General features: G+C 38.9%; 1 protein-coding gene across 1 annotated transcript in view; it reads right to left on the bottom strand.

Annotated features, from left to right (window-relative positions):
- Positions 1–22,190, bottom strand: part of exoc4 (exocyst complex component 4) — a 96,663-nt gene that overhangs the window by 25,702 nt on the left and 48,771 nt on the right. Inside the window, exon 11 of the mRNA XM_056748497.1 lies at positions 5,819–6,038. Coding sequence (XP_056604475.1) covers positions 5,819–6,038 — 220 coding nt within the window. The remainder of the gene's footprint in view (positions 1–5,818; positions 6,039–22,190) is intronic.

Below are 22,190 nucleotides of genomic sequence, written 5' to 3'. Positions count from 1 at the left end.
AAGGCAATGATATACACATTATCATTACAGTAAGAATGTTTGCGTACACACATACACAAACACATCCATTCACACACCCTGAAGAAACACCCTGACGCAGTGGAAACGCATTCAAACCATTTAATGCTGACAAATGTAGCACTTAAAGGAGTTTTCTTCAAATCCAACTTAGACTTTCAGAAGACCTTAATGTTGGTAAGTGGAAATTTTGGGAAATTGGGTCAAATGGGGACAAAACCCAACCCGGGGAAGGAACCCAAGTTAGGGTCATCACAGGAGGTCCTTAAATCAAAAGAATGTATTTGTTGTGAGAACAAATAAAGAAAATTTGAGAGAAAGAGAAAACCTGAACGTTTGGGGTGACAGCGCCCTGGAGTGCACACTGCATCACTGTCAGCTGAATCTTGATAAATTTCATCAGTCGAGTTGAAAACACTACGGTCTTTTGATGTAATAACATTACTTTACCTTATAAATGTTGTTGAGACCTCGATTTGGCAGACCAAAAGTGTAAGGCAGAGAATCCCGGTGAGGGTTACGTGCACCCCAAGGGGGTGCTTAAGATTGTTCCGGGGGCACTTGGAAAGAACGTAAATTCGCTTTTTTTCAACTGTCAAACAGTATGATTTCAAAAAAACAATTTGCAGAATTATTTTCTACATGAATTCTTTGATTGAAATAATATTAAAGTAATACAACAAAGACAAAATGTGGTTTTGTGTCCATACAATGGAAGTCAATGTGGATCATCGTGTTAAATGATATCTGCTATAATACACTGTAAACCTATCACTGCATGCGTTCATCTTCCTGCAGTCCCAACCACAAGCCGCACAATGACTTCCCGAACTGAATTGTTTTTTGATTGGCTGTTGTCGTTTCTGTGGTGGCAATCCGTCCTTAATAAAGGCCCATGCCGCGTGTGTGCCAAACCGAGCTTCACGACTCTAATGGAACCAACACAACAGGATGCCAATCAAATATAACACGCACCGTTATACACCCCCACACAACACAGACCCTACAAACAGAAAGGTCACTCTCATTAGTTCAACTCCAGACTGATGTGTAGAGTACGAAAGTGTGTGTTGACGGTGAATACAGTGTGATTAAAAAGGTCAGCTTCATTAGCAAAACGCTGGTGGCATCGAGTTTGCAATTCAGAAGGAGCTTTGACTGAATGGCAGAGACAGACAGAAAATCACATCTCTGGAAACAAACTCGTGAATAAGGACCGACCAGTAGGCTAATTCATTTTTCATTAAGCAACGTAAATAGTAACAGAAAGTTATGAGAGACAAGAAAGTATAATTGAGCGGTGCCCATTGACTTGGTTTTGTGTCTATACAATAGAAGTGAATGGGTACCGTTTGGTTACCAACATTCTTCAAAATATCTTATTTTGTGTTCTGCACGAGAACGAAAGTCATATAGCTTTGAAATGACAAGAGGGTGAGTAATTGATGACAGCTCTTTCATTTATTGGTGAACTATCCCTATAAAGAGCATCTACCAAATGCATACATGTAACTATGACAGTGTGACCAAATATCTTGTAAAAAGAAACTATTTTTCAATTGGCTCTACGACTGAACATGTGTGTTGTTGTAAAAGGTGTTTAGATGTTCTGAACCTACAGTATAAGCGGTACACTGAATACTGTGGTGGGGAAGATTAATAGAGACAATCTTCGAACAAAGCCCAACGTGGCCCCCTAAAACTTCCTATAATGAACAAAATCAATCAGTAGTCCCAGGACCTTCAGATAGCATCAGAGAAACACACCAGGAAATGAGAGCAAGAGAGTAGCTTAAGAACTCAAAAGCAGGTAGATAATGAATGGAAATTTTAACACTACTACCCTTCTCACTGTATAAGAACTGAGGACAGCCAACTTTAGCTTCCAGCACCGAGCTGCTGATAGGAGAAGCTGTTAACGTATGATAACCCAAACAAGTAAAGCTACCGCAGCAACACCTTTCTATGCCAGAGCAGAAGGTTGTCAAACGTTCTTGTGCCAGTGTCTGCTGACTGTGATACGGTGCTCCACCTTTTCATGTTCTACGACTTTCAATGAAGTTGCAATTGACCAAATGCCCGATTTCTAATAAAAGATTAAACAACAATCATTTCCAGATGGTCACGTTTTGCTCATTTCTGGATCTTAGTCAGGGTGGATGCAATATTTTACCGGACGCAAATAAAATTATATTTCACAATTTAATTCGGGAAAACTCGTTCTTGATAGAAAATTGTAAGCCGGTCTGTAAAATCCAGGTTCGAGTCTCAAAATCTAATAATAAGAATAAATAAGAATTTACGTAGAAAACAGCAAAACACATAAAATACTGACTTAAAGCAGCACCAATAATATTGTTTTATAGTTATTTGACATTATTTCACTATTTTATTTGACAGATTTTTAAGTAGTTTTAAAATGCTGTAAAAATGTCAAATTACAGAAATAGCCAAATTCATACATTGGGTGTAAAATGACAAAAACATGTAATCTTACTTTACAAGCATGTCATTTATTTTTTCTTTAGAATTCCTGGAATGTTTTTCTTCCTTCCCTGAGAGTGGTCCATGGAAAAAAAACAAAAGTGAAAAGGCGACATGGTTTTTAAAGCGCGAAGGTGACATCAGATTATGACAAACAATTGGATCAGGTGCTGACAAACAACAGATGTCCCAACATCATCCATCCTTAGATCTCCTTGTTTTCTGTTGTGAAATGAATGGGTGTTTGTGTGCCGGTGTTAACATGGTCCATAATAACAAAGAGCAGTATATTTAATGTTGTGAAACTAAAAAAAAAACATTTGCCTACGGATCAATGCTCCACTTCTCCCAGTCTGATTTCTCATAAAACACCTGCTGTAACATCTGAGCCACAACACCAGGGAAACAACACACATCATTCTATTTCTCTTTGTCATCATCTACAGGACCACAGGAGAGCAGTGCTTTAAGCATCATTTGCCTCCTTCATTTGGTCTGCGATGGATCACAAAGGCAATAGACAATCTGGAGAGAAGCCACATTCAACTTTACAATGAGTTCTCAATGGATGAATGGCCGTCCATTCTGAAATACAATAAGTCAGGGTCGATTTTAGTTTAGCACGATTTCAAAGGCAAACTACATAAGAACTGCACTGGAAAAATCGACTTTTGGTTGATGCTATTAAAGAGATAAGATGAGTCTTTGTACTCTTCACACTCTTTGAGACAGCCAATAGAGGCCATTATATATATTAACAATATGCTACTTACATAAATAAAAGAACCTATGAATGACAAATAATAGAGAAAGTTACGTTTTAAGAAGCTACAGTATATGTAATTTTTTATTGGCAATTTGAACAGATTGCAATGAATTTTTTTTTCAGACATTCTGAGTTGTGTATGAAAGCTTATAGATGTACCTTAGTAAATAACAATAAATAACTTTGTATGAATAATAAAATAAATAAATACATATTTTTTATTAAATAAATTAACAGTTTTGCCAGAAAAATCCAAAGGATGTGACATTTAAAACTTTTATAAAAATCTAATATTTTTTTATAAAACTATTTAAATAAGCTGTTCAATATTTAATAAACTTTATCTGTCGAAATGAAGTCAGTCTGGCTCGCTTACATCACAAACATTAAGCTGCTGGCTGCAATTCACTTAATGGCCACCAGGGTCTCTAATAACAAGAGTTTATTCTTTCTTTTGTATATAGATATCCCCTTCAAAATGCAGAGCCAGATTACTTAGAGTCTTGTTGCCTTACATACACAGGTAAAAAACACTTTTCAAAGGTGCAGCTGGATGTCGCAAACAAACGCTTTGCGCATCATTAACTTTGTGAACACAAACAACTTCCCTCTAATCCAGCTCTCCATGCAGAAATTCATTAAACGCTTACTTAGAGCATACTTTCCCATCTTCATCTGCTTCACGACCCAGGAAATAGCTCTAAGACGACACAAAGCGAAAGGCCAGGCTGAGATGTACCACATGAGTCGATATAGTAGCAGAGCAAAGGCATCTTTGATTGAAAGTAATTAAAAAAGAAAAAAGCGCAAACAAAAGAGCAGTTTATGGAGCTCCCGCTATCCAAAGAGACGCTCATTAGCCCAGCAGGGTAATTAGCAAGATGCTGCAGTCCTCATTACGGAGAAATCATCATCGTAAACAAATGGTTGTGAGCTTTTGGTGCTTTCGCCTTTGTAATGAACTGCCACTGATCTCAGAACAGGAAGCATTGGCACGACGCAAACGCACAGACAAACGCGACTTGAGATGACAGGTCTCAATATAAAGAGAGAAGGCTCTTAAAATGGCTCTTGTCGGAGTCGCATAAAAGCTCTTAAAACCATCACTCTCAAATGTGCATTCTGGATGGCCCTTGTATAGTTTTCAAGACGGCATCTTATGAGGCTAATTGACCAGATCATGCAGTCTGAGTGCAGGAAGACATTGGAATAACTCAACTGTACATGCGCAATTGCACAAACACACGCTTATAAACAAACTGAAATGCACAGCTACACATACAGTAGATGCTGATATATCATCAGTGATTTGTGAAAAAGGAAACTTGTTTTATTCTATAGGATCGGTGATTTCCAATCATAGGTTCATGTTCCGCAGGGGGTACAGAAAGATTTTGATTGAACTTTTATAAAAAAAAAAAAATAATAAGGGGGAAAAAAATTGGGCATTTGGCTGATGCATTTATTCAAAGTGACACGCAGGCATTCTGTGTATACATCATTATGTTTTTAAAAATCAAACCTATGAAATAATGTTGTCAAAAGACCCCTCTCCCCCTCCCTTTCGAAGCACTACGGTAGCTCTCACAGGACAAAGATGTTATCACGTTTTTGCTTCTTTGCTGAAGGAGATTTTTACGAAACACACTCTGTGGAGCAGTTTGTCCGTTTTGGGCTACTGAAGAAACAATATGGTGAAATCGATGTAAGGGAACCCAAGCTGTATGTTGATTAAAAATAGCTCATTCTAAGGTAATAAAAACATAACTCATTATGTAAGGTCTTTATACCCATCTGAACACATAGTTATGTATATTATATTGCATTTCCGTCAATAGACAAGTGACTTCAATATTATTAATAACAATAATAACTTGTGTAAAGAATAAAGTTAAAAGAAATATATTTTCCAGTTTGGTGTTGATAAAGATGTCCGACCGTTATCGATGTGACCACAGGATACATAAAACAACACCGACTTTGAAACACAGCTGTACTCTATAGTTTCACCCAAAGGGATGACAAAATGATTAAGTCTATATGTGTGGTTGTGTTCACGCTTGTGTAACCAGCAAATATTAGACAGGTGAGAACAAAGACAATAGTCAGTCCCTCAGCAGATGAACCAAGCAAGTACAGTGGTCTCCGTGGTAATAAAAAAGCACTTCCTGTGCCAGCAGGAAGTGGCCCTGGGAGAGATGGACAGCTGGCAGCTGGTCGCCAGGGCGCTGCGGTGCGTGTTATATAAGATGCACTTAACTGCTGATTTCAGGTCAGCCAGGATCAAACACAATTTCAGCTCCAATTATGATGTACGGTGATAGGGGGGTAGGTGGCCTTTATCGGCACTCTCGGGAGATTGAGGGAGAAGAGACGGAAAGGGAAAATATAACCTTCCCCCTCTGTGTAATTCAGAAGTGAAAATAATCGGACAAGGCTTTTGAACACTTGACCGGAAGGCAGATGCTGCAAGAACAGTTAGGCTAATAAATGGTGGACTAATGAGAGAGAGAGACTTGACCACACTACACAACTGTAGAAGAGGCATACCTGTAGAAGGGGTCTTTGAACCCCCAGGTTTTTCATGGTGTCTGCGTTGGCCAGGATCTTGAGTGGGTCAGACACTTTGGTCACAGTTTCAATCTCCTTATTGGTCTCTGCGCGAACCTGGCTGAGGAACAGGTCGTTGATGTAGTAGGTGAGGAAGGTGCGTAGCTGACACTGCTTGGCCTGAGCTGGACCCATACGTGACTCAATCTCCTGGATGAACCTGAGGACACATATAAGAAAGAATGGTGAGGTGAAATAAAAATGTAACAAAGAAGATGTGTCTGTGCAAGGTTCGACAAAGAAGGCTTTCCTTGTAGGTGTATGAGCCGTGCCTTACGTTGAGCCTTGGAGCTCAAATAGGAGACTAAGGTTTGCCTATGAACTCTGCGTATGTTGATCTAGTTTCAACTTTTTCTCAAATCAATACCTGTCAATGACAACACCGTTTAAAAGTAATGGTTGATCCTAGTGAAAACTTTTAAGAGGGCCCAAAAACGAAATTTCTTTCATGTTCAGGATCATGTCATTTCAAACCCTTATGTCTTTATTTCTTCAGCAGAACACAAAAGAAGATATTTTAAAGAATTGGTAACCAAACAACATTGGCTCCTATTGGATTGTATGGATACAAAATCTTTTGCATGGGGAAAAAATCTTCCTTTGTGTTCCGCAGTAAGAGTTTTGAGTACATAATCATTTTTATAATTAGAAGTTATATTTTATAATTATATAATAATGCTTTTTATTTAGGGGTCAACCATCTCTAATATTTATGTTTAAAATGATTTTTAAAATTTTGATCTTATAAAAACAGATGGTCAATGTAAATATATGTGACCATAAATATTACCATTTTATCTTTTTGTTTGTTTCATTTTCACATTTTAAAAATACTTCCAAATTTTAACACCCTGTTCAAATCTCAGATTTTAAGTGTGTGCCCTAACAAACAAATATGTCCTTGCTTTCTGTCTTTTAAAGTGATTTCGTTAGCTCCCTTACCGACACACATGGTGTGCACATTTCTAAATGGGTTAGTTCACTCAAATAATAATTCTGTCATCATTTACTCACTCTTTTGTCGTCTCAAACCTGTTTGACTTTCTTTCTCGTTGGTATCCGAACAGAGCCGGCAACCATTTACTTCTATTGTATGGACACAAAACCAATGCAGGTGAATGGGTACCAGTTGACAACATATCTTCTTTTATGTTCAGCGGAAGACAATAGGGTGAGTAAATGATGACAGAATTTTCTTTTTTGGGTGAACTAACCCATTTAGAAAAGTGCACACCATGTGTGTCGGTAAAGGAGCGAGACAGATGTTGGGCAGAGACGGGCTGTTGTGTACGAGCACAGGGAGGCCCATAGATCAGCAGGAATTCTGATTTATCACTACAAGTGTACATCTGCACAACCCCACAACTCTAAACACCTCCCTCAACACTGCACAGCCAATTAGTCAACCCAGCTAAGGGAAGCCCATCCGCACATGAGAGAGAATTACTGCGGAGACACGGCTCCATCCCTCAGTGAGCAACACCTGTACCGCTGCGTCCAGTAAAACGCTGCCATTTTCAGCTGAAGCATCAAAGAAAACCTATTACGAACGAAGTAGAACACCAATAAATCTTCTGGAAATCATTAATTATTCTAAATAGCTCCTGATTTTTGACCATATTGTTATAAGAGTATTTTTATTATGTATGCATCATCATAAATCTGTTCTGTGCATTGTGCAATACCGGCTCTCTGCTGTCTATGATATATGGCAGGGCTTCTTGAATAATTTGGCATGGTTTAAAAATACAGAGAAAGATAATGACTCCATCTCCACTTCATTATGTCACCGATATAAAAATGTCCTCCACCAGAACTATTCATGCCAGATGGCTTCTAATGCTTTCGGTTTCACCCCATCTCATAGACACGCGGTGACACGCATACAAACGCCTATCGCAGAGACTTCCATCACGAGATCATCTCTCGGTGTTAATATATTTTATTCAATAAGTCTGCGTGATCATGGTGTTATGAGGTAAATGGAAGGTGACAGCTGCCATAAAGCCTCGCTGGGTCTCAGTTAATCGAGTTCTGACTCACCCGAATCAAGAAGCGAGAAAGACAGACGTCACATGCGAGACCACATTGAATGTGATGACAGAAGCACCCTAGAAAAAGTCAACACTGATGAATCCATCTTTTTGTGCCTGTGTCCTTAGAAAAATAAGGGAGAAATAAAACACACTCTGCGGTTGGAAGCAAGGAAGGAAGGAAGGAAGGAAGGGAGGGAGGGAGGGAGGAAGGACGCAATGACTAAAGGATTTAAGGACTCAAGGACGCACATGTGAGAGATTAACTGCAGAGACACGGCTCCACCCCTCAGTGAGCAACACCGTAACGCTGCATTCAGTAAAACTCTGCCATTTACAGCTGAAGCATCAAAGAAAACCTAATAAGAAGTAGAACACCGATAAATCTTCTGGAAATCATTCATTATTTAAAATAGCTCCTGATTTTTGAACATAGGTATGTATGAGAACTTTTATTGTGTATGAATCATCTAAAATTTGTTCGGTGAATTGTGCAATACCGGCTCTCTGCTGTCTATGTGGTCTATGATATATGGCAGAGTCTAGGAGTCAAGGACTCAAGGAGTCAAGGAAGCAAGCAAGGACACAAGGACTTATGGACTCAAGAAAGCAAGCAAGCAAGGACGCAAGCACGCAAGGACTTAAGGACTCAAGGAAGCAAGCAATAAAGAAAAGATGCAAGCAAGCAAGGACACAAGCATGCAAGGACGCAAGCAAGAAAGAAAGGATGCAAGCAGGCAAGGATGCAACCACGCAAGGACTTAAGGACTCAAGGAAGCAAGCCAGAACGAAAGGATGCAAGTAAGGAAGGACACAAGTACTTAAGGATTCAAGGATGCAAGCAAGAAAGAAAGGATGCGAACAAGCAAGGACGCAGGCACACAAGGACTTAGGGACTCAAGGAAGCAAGAAAGAAAGGATGCAAGCAAGCAAGGATACAAGGACTTAAGGACGCAAGCAAGAAAGAAAGGATGCATGCAAGCAAGGATGCAAGCATGCAAGGACTTAAGGACTCAAGGAGTCAAGGAAGCAAGCAAGAAAGAGAGGATGCAAGCAAGCAAGAACACAAGAACGAAAGCAAGAAAGAAAGGATGTAAGCAAGAAAGGACGCAAGCACCCAAGGACTTAAGGACTCAAGGACGCAAGCAAGCAAGCAAGCAAGGACGCAAGACAAAGTCAACATTGATGTATCCATCTTTTTGTGCTGCCATAAACCCCTTTGAAGGGAGAAATAAAACACATTTTGCAGTTGGGAGGAAGGAGAGAGTTGCAAGGACGCAAGCAAGGATGCATGGATGCAAGAAAGAAAGAAAGAAAGAAAGAAAGAAAGAAAGAAAGAAAGAAAGAAAGAAAGAAAGAAAGAAAGAAAGAAAGAAAGAGAAAGAAAGAAAGATAGACCCATGACAGACGTCACCATCACTGATTGGACCGTTTGGTTGTTGTCATGACCGGTTGTAACAAACTGATCTGGGATCAGAGCGGAGCTGCAGTAACAGTGTTGAGCCCCCCTCCAGTGTAGGATGAGATGTCTCTAAGCATAACTCACAGCTAATAAGGGGATTATGGCATGTAATCAGAGCTGGGTGCCTTTACGCTCTTCCCACAGAAATAGAATTACAGCAGAGCGATCAGGAGCGTAATTGTTCATCGACAGATGATTGTAATCCATCCAGAAGATAACAGGAATGACACAGCATGTTTGATGAGAAAGACGAATGGGTGTAACGATTATAACCCCGCTGTGAATAAACACGTTTTGGGGTGTGTATGGAGCCACAGAAACATTGTTTATTAGTGATGGCAAGCGTCACTATGACTGCTGAATTGATTTTGGGATTGGGGTTGAAACAGAATGGTTCAATGTCAGCAAGAAGCAAACTCGAAGAGATATTTTACCCACAAGTAAAATCACTCAAAACGTGTATATTGCTCTGTATTCCATGTAACACAAACAAAGATACTTTGTGAAATGTCTCAGGTGTTTGTGCCCATATTGAAAAAAATCCAGATTAGTCCAGAATTGTTTTCACCCAACATTACGTCTTCATATTTTTCTTGTTAATATCTGTAATTTGACATCTTTTTACTGATTCTGTAAAATACAGTCTTATTACAGTGTATGGAAATCAATGGGGGTCCGGTGTAGTTTGGTTACAAACGCTCTCCAACATTTTTTTGTGTGTGTTTTGTGTGAAAGACAAAGCATTATACAGGTTTGAAATGAGGGTGACATTTTTCATTTTTGGGTAGCCTGTCCCTTTAAATCAAAAGAGGCTAAAGTAGAGCGCACCTTATCTGATTTTCTATATTGTTCATGATATACAGTTTTTTAGACTTGACTCAAATGACGTCAGATCTAGAAATCAGAATATGGAAAAGTTCAACTCGGAGTGAACTTCTTTGATTTAGGCATGTATAGGCAACCGGTCAATAAACCACCAAGCACCTGCTCAGCAAAACTTTAGTGTCAATCAATAAAAATGATGTATAGATGAGGTCACATTCTGCACTCGCATGCATACTCCATATTAACTTACATGTCCGCACTTGACAGACGCTTTTAACCTAATAATCTTACATACTGAAAATTGTATAGATGTATTGTATGTTCCCTACAGGGATCAAACCCAAGACCTTTGTGCTGCTAATGCATCTCTCTTGAGCTATACAGAAACCCAGAAACACAACTTTTATCCATATTTTCTTAGCACCTCTATTTGTGGCCCCAAAATCTAAAGCTCTGGTATTGCTCAGCAAACATCTCTAACTTCACCAAATGTCGCTTCTCTAAATCAAAGCATTCAGTTTGCAATCTCTCTCTCGCACACGTACACGCGAGTCCCAGTTTATTAGTGGCGACTGCCTCTGATTGCGCTCAACAGCATCTAATTAACTGTCATTAGAAAACAGATGTCTATGCCCAGGGCTTTCTCTGGATTATTGTGCGCGGAGCACCCCGCCTGTAGATTCACACACACGTGTAACACGGTACGTCAACCTCTTTCTCTTCCTCCCTCCTACCGACCAATCACAAGCTCAGTAATTAAACCGCAATCCTTGTGGTGTAAATATGTATGTGTGCGTTCTGGAAGCCTATTGAATTGACTGAAGGAACGAAGCGTAGTGTGGCTGAGTCATTTTTAATAAGAGTAAAGTTCCCTGAGGTTTGATGCCTAACGTTGGCTCAGTGAGAAGAGCTCAGCAGCTGGGTAGGTTGGCTTGTGCAATGGACATGCTGCAGTTTGGTGTAATGTTCTCTTCTGAAGACTGACAGTGAGGTTTATGCGATCTGAGAGAGAACAGCGAGGATATGAGAAGGCAGAGCGCTCGTTCGCCCCTTGTACAAGCCAAACACGTACAAGCCGTCAGATTCGCCAGGCGGCGCTTTTATAAAGTTTTATTTTTATTCTGTTTTTGACTAGACGTTTCTATCTAGAAATGAAAGACTAGCTAGAATTTAACTTTATCAAAGACTTTAATATACATTTTATGTCTCGATACTTTTTGCATATAGCAGAGTTCGTGTAGCATTCAAGATCGAGTTTCTTTCGTATTTTTAAGTTAATAAGATAATATCATAATATATATAATATAATACACTTTTGGCCTATATTTTTATTGAATTAGACAGATGAGAGGCATTGGGAAACACTCAAACTTGGGTCAGAGTGTAGCCCACTTCACTCCAAATACTTACTTTCAAACTTAGACTTTTTTCTTGTTTTCCAGTAAAAATGTCTAAACATTCTTGAATCAAGAAGCACTTTCTTGATGAGCACACTGACCTTAGAATATAAATCTTGTCTTTAGTAAATAAATATGAAATTTCAGTGAATTTGTGGCCAAAAACATGGGGTAAGAAAAATAGTCTTAGATTATTTTTCTTACCCCATTGGCAGATTTTATTGCTTGTTTTAAGCACAAAGTCACTGAAATTTCATATTTGTTTAAAACAAAAAGACATATTATCTTAGGTCATTTTGCTCATCAAGAAAATTCATCTTGGTTCAAGAATTTGTAGACAGTAAGAAAGTCATTTTTTGCAGTGTTTAAAGTGATAGTTCACCCAACAATCATGTAGTAGCTCCCTTAAAACTGCAAACCTGTATGACTTTTCTTCTTCTGCACAACACAACAGAAGATTGGTTTTGTGTCCACACAATAGAAGTGAATGCGTCCGGCCGTTATTTTGTTACCAACATTCTTCAAAATATCTTCTTTTGTGTTCTGCAGAAGTAAGAAAGTCACACAGGATTGAAATGACAAGCGGTTGATTCAATTACGACAAAAGTTTCATTTTTTAAACTCATAAGCTTAGAGAAACTTAAATGAGTCTAATAACATCGTGCATCTGCAGGCTTTATAAACACAATATGAGAAAAATCCCCACAATGGCAACATGAAGTCACCTTGAAATGAACTGGATCTGAGATCATAAAAAACTGCTGTGTGGGACGATTTTATGGAATTTATTGACCGTAATTAATTTGTTTCATTTCGACACAATAAACGCTTCAAAAGCTGGTTTTTAATAGCCGATGCCTCATCTCATTACAAAGCTAATTATATATTTGTAAAAGATAATTTAGTAGGACTCACATAGTTCCATCTATGAACAGACCATTTATAAATTCTGCAAAAATACCTAGACACGCCACTAGATGACAGTACGTCAGCTCTCTCTGTAAATATCTCTGTGGTCCTCCGTGCAGCTTTAATGAAGGGAATGTGTCTTTAAAAAACATTACGATTGCGTTTATCAGGTTACTATCGAAACTGGCTTCGCCATGCGACGTATTTAGCTATTTAACGTTCCTACAAAGACAGCGGTGAGGTAAATGAATATGGCCAACCCACGCAGACGCCCACCAGCTCCCAGACCTCCTGCTGTCTGCTGCAGATCCTCCACACGCACACATTGGAAAAAACGCAAAATGGGTGTGGGACGGAGATGCCTTATTGGAAAGCGACGGACAAGCAGGCTAATTAAAACACATGGAGGCTGAAAGCAAGAAAGAGAGAGATGTTTGCCAAAATCTCCTGGAAGTTCAATCTGCGTTCTCTTCTTTTTCTACCTTCGTACAACATCATTATTTACACAAACACACACACACCAAAAGTGTGTAATGAGCTGCATTTCTGGGAAAGCTGGGAAATGTTGGTTAGCGACAACGGTTTCACCTCTGAGGTATGAAAATCTATGTGCGCTTGTGCGAGCGAGAGAGAACGCTGCGTTTTAGCCCAATTAAACTAGGTGAAATACATCACATGGAGAAGACCAGAGGCTCGGATTCCCGCCGTCAACAGGAAATGAGATCGCCTCGTTTGCCTGACATGTCCCCCTGGTGACAAATTACCCTTTCCTGAATTCACTTTCACGTTCTTAGCTTTGCCTTTCCACTCTTTACAAATATTTACCACACACTATCTCGGTCCTCTTTTCCTTCGTCACAACCTCTGTGGCCTTTTGCCACATCTGAATATACTGTACAAAACATATGTTATACTTTAAAATTGCTTCAAGAAAGCAATTCTCAAGAAACTTTAACCAATAAAAGAGATAGTTCATCCGAAAATCAAAATTCTGTCTTGAATAACGCCCTTAAGTTGTTCCTGTCTAAATTTCTTTGTTCTGATGAACGCAAAAAAAAGATATTTGGAAGAATGTTAGCAACTGACATTTCCAGGGCACTATTGACTACCAAAGTATGAAACATTACTGTAGTTTTGTTCTGTTGTGTTCAACCCAAAAGAAGATATTTTAAGGAATTTAGTTGAGCACAAAGTTCTGGGGCACTTTTGACTACCATTGAAATTTGTTCTTCTATGGTAGTCAATGGTGCCCCAGAAATGTCAGTTGCTAAAATTCTTCCAAATGGCTTGGAACCAAGAAATTTTGACAGGTTTGGAACAACTAGAGAGTGAGTAACTCGTGACAATATTTTTATTTTGGGGTGAATTATGCCTTTAAAAAATTATGAACACCAAAAACACTGTTACTCCACTTTTACCATAGAAAAACTCTGGTTAATTTCCATATGGAAGAGGTTTGTTAAAGCCACAGTAACTTTATCCACCCTTAGTCGAAAGTCAGATGCAACTGTATAACTAATTTATGCAGATATTCATGTTAAACCCACTTGTGTGCAACACTAAAGAGTTACTCTTCAAAATGCCTTTACAAAAACATATATCGCACTGCCTCCCAAACTCAACCCACTGCCCATGTGGCCTCCGACCGACCCGTTGGACTGGATAATAACATGTCAGTCTTTTTCTTCTCTGAAAGCATTTGTTTTTAGAGCAGCGGTGGGCTGTTATTACCCTGCGTGGTGCAGGCGAGGGAGGAAACTGCAAATTGAGCCATTAGTGCAGGACCTGGGATTGGCAGCGCTGCCTTTAACGCGTGCGTGCGTGCATTCTTGAACAGCATCAGGCGCGGGGATAACAGCGCGTGTGCGAGTACGTACGAGTGAGCAAAGGCGGGTGATTGTGCGGTTTAAAAGGCGAAGAGTGTTACAATTGTAACAATACAACCCCCCTTAGGGATCTGGACTAATCAAGCTCCCTTTCAAGACTCAAAATGGCCGAATCGCTCGGGCCCATTTTGACTTCCTTCTTAATAGAGACTGCAATTGCACTCTAAACAGTGCAAGAGGGGGTTATGGGATTTTAAAGCTGGTGGCGGTCTCTGTAGTGTGGGCAGTTGCGGGGGGTGCGGGGGGCACATGGCTTTATACTGGCGGACGTGCCTTTAAACACTTTAAGGCTCCTTCAATTAGAGCTCAGCGTCTCCTGCGGAAAGGAACCCAGTAAACGCTCTGTGTTCCAGCTCTTAGATCTCTGAGGAAGAGAAGGACTCAATTAAATCACAGAGGCTTTGCTAGGGAGCGCGGCCCAGGGCCAGCTCTATGATTTATGGGCCTACGGTGGAAAACAGTGAAGGCTGGTCCTCAGAGGTGACAGCGGAGACAGAAGCAGCTTTGCGAATTTAGAAAACGTTCTCGGTGGAGGACTGCACAAACTTTAAAATAGAAACAGAGTGTATTGTTCGCTTACAACATGTCTGGTGTTGGTCTACAAATGAAAAAATTTGGAGGGGGAAGTTGGCAACCAGATTTGGCTACACTCAGGCGGCAAGATGAGAAATATACACTTTCAAAAAGGATGTGTTAAATAATAACACATTTGTGTGTTATGGAATTGTAACCAATTATATATTTTGTGTTGATTTTTTATTTAAATAAATAAAAGGGGCAACATACTCTTGAGTTAAAGCAACACTACAGAACTTTTGCTCACGGGTTGCCCCATGTGGTTGATAAGTGCAATTGTGTTCTCTCAGTGTCGTATACAATGTCGCTGTATAAGCTTCCCCATGGGCGGCGCCATGCACTTGAATTTGTTTAGTAAACTGATGGAAACGCCGAATGCAGAAACGTTGTTTGGAAACCATATCTTGGACTTCCGCAGGCAAGGGATGGGCGGGGTTGTGTGTACCGACCCTTACACAGAACTAACAGAGCGTGGTTGTAGCCCCAAATGCGCCTGCTCAGGTAGCAGCAGCAGTAGAATTGGTCCAGTTAAGAGTTGTTCTTCCACTGAAATATTTTTAGAAACATTTTTTTAAGGAGGAAAAACTACAAAGTGTCGCTTTAAAAGTAACCAAAAATGCTGGTAACCGAACAACCAATTGACTTCTATTGAACAGATAAATAAACAATGCAAGTCAATGGGTACCGTCGTCGTTGGGTTTTAAAACGAGAATAAAAACTCATACAATCCCTTCAAACACCATTGTATGTGCTTGCTCAATATCCAGTTTTTGTTTATTTTTAACCAAAAAGATAGATTGCAGCATTTAAGATGCAAATCGTGACTCGCAATGACTCAGCCCAGCCGTAAGTGCAGACCGTTTAAGGTCTCCAGAGCAGCAGACAAATGCATCCGTCCCTTTCTCGCTGAGGCTAGAGTACATAACTACACTTAACACCTTCCAAGGCCCTACACTGCAATGCAGCAGACACCAGGACTTAAAATAAGTGCTTTCTCTCTCTGGACCAGAGGATATATTGCAAAGCACAGACAGCTAAGGGGCTTTAAAGCAGGTAAGGGTAGTTGTTATCTGTAAGCGACCCCAGCAATAGATCATTATAGTGGCGGTGTCCTACAATAGACTCGTAAAGCTGGTCAACACTGACTGTACCGCATAATACAGTGAATACAGAGCCTGTGAACGGAGGAATCGTGCTTTGGTAAAATGGGATGGTTTTCTTCCTTTTCCATCAACAAGAGGGGCATTATAGTACTTATAGTGTACAACCATTTGCAAAACTGGAATAAACTGTACATCACATTTAACATCAGCTCTCGTATTTTAGCAAAATTTCTTTCTCTTAGCCAAGCCGTTGTTCTCCCAGCGGGCATTAACTGTTGTGTATAACCATGAATGGCTTTGTCGGTATTGAAACAGAGGACTGAAAGGTGAAAAACCTAAAATGGGGGTCTCACAGCTGTCTGATACAAATACAGTGTCGTGCGGATAGATGCAGGGGGTGGGGAGCAGGGCAGAGGGCATTTTTGTTAAATTCATAGAGTGTTGTTCAAAAAGTAACCTATTAAATCAGGTTTTCTCGGCGGACAAGTCCTTGATATTTCTATTGAGCCGAGGCGCGTCAATCCCAGAACATGGCGATGCCCATGGCAAAATAATGTTTCAAATTTCGATTCAACTGCGACTTCCGAGATCACCTCTGCTCTGAGCTGTCATATATATGTTTCACATTAGCATGCAAACAGTCGACGTGTCTGGCTAACGCAGGTGTGTGGGGCGCAGACGATCAGGGGTGCTCGGGCGGTTGCGTAGCATGTGGAGGATGAGGTCAGACGACCCTCTCGCTGGAATGCAAAGCTGTCTATCTTAAAGAACCTGGAGAGCACATGCAGGGTTATTCTGGAATGAGGGGATAACCTTGAGCTTGGTTTCAACTAGTTTGGAGGTTTGTGCTGAGGTTGACAGCAGGCGATTGTCTGCGGTTTCTCTGTCCTTATTCAGATCAATGAATAACAGCAGTGAACAGAGGAGAGAAAGAAAGAAAGAAAGAAAGACGGAGAGAGTGAGAGGATAGCCTTACATGAACTGAGGATGAAAGTGAAATGTGTTTGCAGATGGAAAAGAGAAGCAATGGTGTGTTTCTAATGTGATGAGATAAACCAGTACTTCCGTTGTGATTAGTGTCCATGTGAGTGATGAAGTATTCAGTGAAGAATGCCACATATATTATTGTAGGCAGCAGGTGGTAAACAAGCTCAATACCCATCAGAGCTAGTTTGTTTTACGCTTTTAAAGATTATCGTAAATGAGATAAAGAAAAACATGAGCAGGGAAGATGTCTTGTGTCTAATTGTGTTTGTTTAGGTTATGATCGTCAACATTGCGTAGTTTGCTTTTCCTTATAGAGAAATATTATATATATATTATATATATTCATATATATGTCATTTTATATTTTAAATCTATATAATATATCTAGTCAAATATAAATACATATATATAAATACATTTATAAAGTAAAAAATTGTGTCTGAATGTTTTCAGCAATATCTAGTACAGTATCTGTAAAAAGTTTGGAAATGTATAACTAAAATGTTTGTACAGCATCTTTTAAAAAAATATTTTAATAGCCAGTTACATGCTTAAATGTTACTATTGTAGACAAATATATAATTGTGCCAACATAGGGATTTCTTTCCTCTAGAAAACATTATTTAATCAAAACCATTTTCCAATATTTAATCAAAACCATTTTCCAATATTTAATTCAAAAATATTTTCAATATTTAATCAAAAATATTTTCAATATTTAATCAGAAAATATCTTTTCAATATGTAATCACATATATTTGTTCAATATTTAATAAAGCTTATTTTTTCAATATTTTATAAAACCTATCTTTTAAACGGATGACTTTGACCAATTAATGAAGAAGATGCAGTGGGCAAGAGCCCTAATGCTACTTTCACAAGACTGTGAAAAAAAGCAATGCCAGAATTAAGCCAGATTGGTCAAATTTAAGCGAGTTTCGGTCCAGAATTTATTGCCATCTGGCTAGGAACTTCTTCAATACTCTTTTAAGAGTTCTCCTTTAAAAGTTAAGTCAATAATCTGGATAAAATGCCAAGAGAATGATTTAGCAAATTCGAGTAAAGTGTGGCAATCTTTAAGATGCTATAATAGTTTATTTATTTTAGATGATTTTAGCCATAACATAAATTCCACAGTTAACATTGTGCTACTACATACTTTTGATGAGTTAAATATTATTCTACAAGGTATTTTAACTAATAAAGCATGAGTAGACTGTAAGTGTAGCTGATGATAAAACGGATAAAACAAAATTGAATCCAAAAACATTCTGATAAACACCCTCACATGGCATGCAAGACGATTGACTGAGAATTCTGATGAAAACATTTGGGAATGCGTAGGCATATGCTAATCATGACTCGGTTTGCTCTATAATTACAGTTCAATTCTAGTATCTAGCTTGTTTGCAATATAACTGGAAAAGAAAATCAATCAATCTGGGGCTATGCTTTCAAAATAAAACAAGCATCTATCCTCCTCCACCAATCAAGTATCAGCATCCCAAAGAATGTCGTCGGCAGTGAATACTGTCAGGATACGGGACTAATGAAACAGGTTTCCTGAATAATCTTTTGAAGGACACGATGGCTGCTTAGTTGCAGAATTAAATCGAATCAACCTAGTAAACGTTACAAGGACTTTTTTCTTTTACGTCTTCATTACGTTTCATTTTGATCTAAAAATACTATAGGCAGTTCTGGATGGTATCTCTGTAAAGTGTAGTGAAAGGCATCATGGGTGGAGCGGCTCTCCGTAATGAGAGTTCTCTCGACATCTCTAAAATTGCCGTCACGTACGTTCGACTTCCAAAAGAGCAAGAAAATGAAAGGAGCTCATTTGAAGTTCTCAATTCATGCTTTAATGAAAATGAAAGTCAAATATGGTATATTCTGCTCGATGGTAACACTGGACAGAGAAAAGACAAATTGAAAGAGAAAGTAAGAAAGAGAGAATGAGAACAATCCTGATCTTGTCAGTCTCTGCCTGGTTTGATTAGAAAAACCGCAGCAGTCCAGACTGCCTGCACCTGGGATTCATGTGGCCCATAAAACAGAGACTTTTGATGGCTCTCCATCAAAGAAAAGAGCCCATTTCAGCCCGACACACTTCGGAACTGTTATTCTTCCCACTCGAGACCAAAGTAAGTTCCCCGGCATCTAATATCTCCCCAGCTCTCTCAATAACCATCTGCTATGGCATTTCTTCCCTGCAGAATCGCCTCAACACTCTTCTATTCGGTCTCCTATCGCGCGTAAAGCAGAACCCCACCGATGCCTCGTACTTAGCAAATTACATTTGCAACCAGCAGGAATAAATACTTGCGATAAAGACTGCTGTAATGTCCTCAAATCCATTAGAATCTCATATTCACACATAGCACAATCGCATTACAACACAACTAATATCATTTCACTGAATTCGGCCGCCGTGAGTGAAACAGTAACATCCCACATAATGGATTTCTCTCCCTCATGCTCTGCGTTGACTTAAATTTCATTAGGATATGTGTTAGGTTTCCTCTCCATATTCTCACTTTCCTTGAACATTCACTTGTTTTCTTCATATATCCGTGTAAAGAAAAAACTTATTTGGGTGTATTGCATCAAAATGCAAGCCTGGAAAGCTCAGGAATCGGATTATCCTGCAAACGCTGACAGTAGACAAAGTGCTCGATTTAGCAAAAAAATTGAACAAACTGAATCCACGTGTCGTAGAATAACATGCTGCGAGTTGTACACAAAACTTCTGAAAAGTGGCAAGACAATGTTTACTTGTGTTGGAAATGAATTATATTGTGTCTAATTAACATGAAGCCCTATTATAATGACATTAATATCGTAACGGCAATAAAATGAATGCGGTCAAATCGGTCAATCACATGATTAAATTCGAAATTAAATGTTTGTGTTAATTTATATTTACCAATAATTCAAATTTGAAATAAATGATTATTTATATATATTTTTTCTTAAATATATCCATGTACGCACATCTTTTAATGAATTCAAAATTAATATGCACAGAGCACAGACATATGTTATGTATGTATGTATATATATATATAAATGTGTGCATTTGCAAGCGTGCATATTTGTATGTATATTTAATATACAAGCATACTTGCGTATATTCAAGAAACATGTGTAATAGAAATTATGTTTAAATATACATTTACATATTTATTTATGTAAATATGTGTTATATATACACACGTGTGTGTGTGTGTGTGTGTGTGTGTGCGTGTGTGTGTGTGTGTGTGTGTGTGCACGTACAGTATGCACGCGCTTTTATATATATACATTTACAAAACACACACACATACAGTTTATTAAGTACACAATAATCTCTTAATCGATTTGGAAGCACTAGATAAAGGTTTTGCATAAAGATGTGCTAAATTGTCACAAAAAAGCAAACCAATGTCTAAAATTCCACAATGCAAAATATTCTTTATCAAATTTTCTTTGGTTTAAGTTTAAGTATAACCTTTGAAAAGCTATTTTACTATTCAACTACAGTTTATACAGGCATTCATCCACGGTCGAGTCGGGGGAAGAGAGCGAGAGAGAGAAAGAGATAGAGAGAGCGCGCGCAATATGCTTAGCCAGCCAGGGCAGCACAAGTCACAAGTGCCTTGTAAAACCATTTACTGAAAAAAAAACACGCTAGCAACTTTAAAGTAATACCCGTACGGCAATTAATGCAGCCTTGTGCCTTAATTGCACTCTTTGGTGTCTTTTAGCGCAAAAATTAGAAGCACTACCTTAACTAACGCTTACCGGAGGTACCGGTAATGGCATCAGAGAGGACACAGAGCCGCCCACGATAATGAAGGTGAGCTGTATCATTGCCCCAACACAATCAGACTGCCAGCAAGAGCTTCACAGAGACTGCACACATCGCCCAGCCCTTCACAAATAGATTCATTTGAATACGAGAGAGACATAAAAAAGAGAGACTAGCCTGGAGTAAATGCAGTAAATCATGTTTTCAATCAAATTTAAATCCTATGGCTTCACAAGGGATTCTCCAGCTGGCTCGCCTCAAAGCTACAGTACATTCCACTAATGCAACAATATGACACCCAACTCTATAGATTCATGAATAAGAGTCATTTATAAAGGGCGTGAGGGAGGAATAAAACACAGCTTGTCTTAGTTACCATGAGCAGGTTTCCTAAAATGACCAAAAATATGTTGCGACTTCATTTTAACAGCAAATGCAAATAGTGGTTGACTACAGTATATGCATTTCCTTTAAAATCATAGTCTTTAAACTCTTACATAGATTACATAATTCAGATATTTTGAAGGCTGGAGATCCAACCACAGCATGCCTTTTTACAAGAAGCAGAAATGTTACTAGCATGAGAAAGAAATGGGCACAAACAGCCATCTTCACTTTTTGTTCCTATTTTCAGCTTCCCTAATTTGCTTTGCTCCTCTATCTCTGTGTCTCTTCTCCAGAGAGCTAGGCCTGGTATTCTGCATCTATTCCCTCATATAAAGAGCCTAATCGGGGGTTATTACCTACTCAGCATGGCAGGCACAATGCCAGAGCCAAGAACGTGGATTCATCATTAGAAATATCTCAATTGTCAGTTTAAAAAACATAGCTCTGCACGTTCGGTCCGTTCCTTTTTATACCGCGTTTTGCCTATAAGTACAATCAAAAGAACATTAATTTCAAGGCCTAAAAACAATGTCTTCAAAAAGTAATTTACCAATATAGTATATAGTCAAAATATAAACATTATTTTCATAATATAACACAATATCCAAACAAAGTGGTAAACCTATCTGAATTCCTAAGTTGGATTTCAAGTTTTTACCCAAAAGACATTTATATTTTTGTTTGTAACTTTAGGTTTAATATGTTTAACCGTCCAAAATTGCCAACTTTGACTTATCAGTAGGTCTGCTTCTCCCACAGAAAATGTGCCCGCAGCGGTCACTGAGGAAACATATGGTTGCAGTCGGATGATCGGGTCATGAACACGGCTCTTCAGTCATCAAATGTAATTGTCAATTATATGCTTTATTATTTGCATTGAACACTCATTTGTATTCTCTCACTGGGCAGTAACCCTGAGCACAGCAGAGAGTGTTTAACCTCGAGCTTAATTAAAGC

This window comes from Triplophysa dalaica, chromosome 5 (genome assembly GCF_015846415.1).
Source record: "Triplophysa dalaica isolate WHDGS20190420 chromosome 5, ASM1584641v1, whole genome shotgun sequence".
In the NCBI taxonomy this organism is placed as follows: Eukaryota; Metazoa; Chordata; class Actinopteri; order Cypriniformes; family Nemacheilidae; genus Triplophysa; species Triplophysa dalaica.
This window is presented reverse-complemented; position numbering and strand designations above follow the sequence as displayed.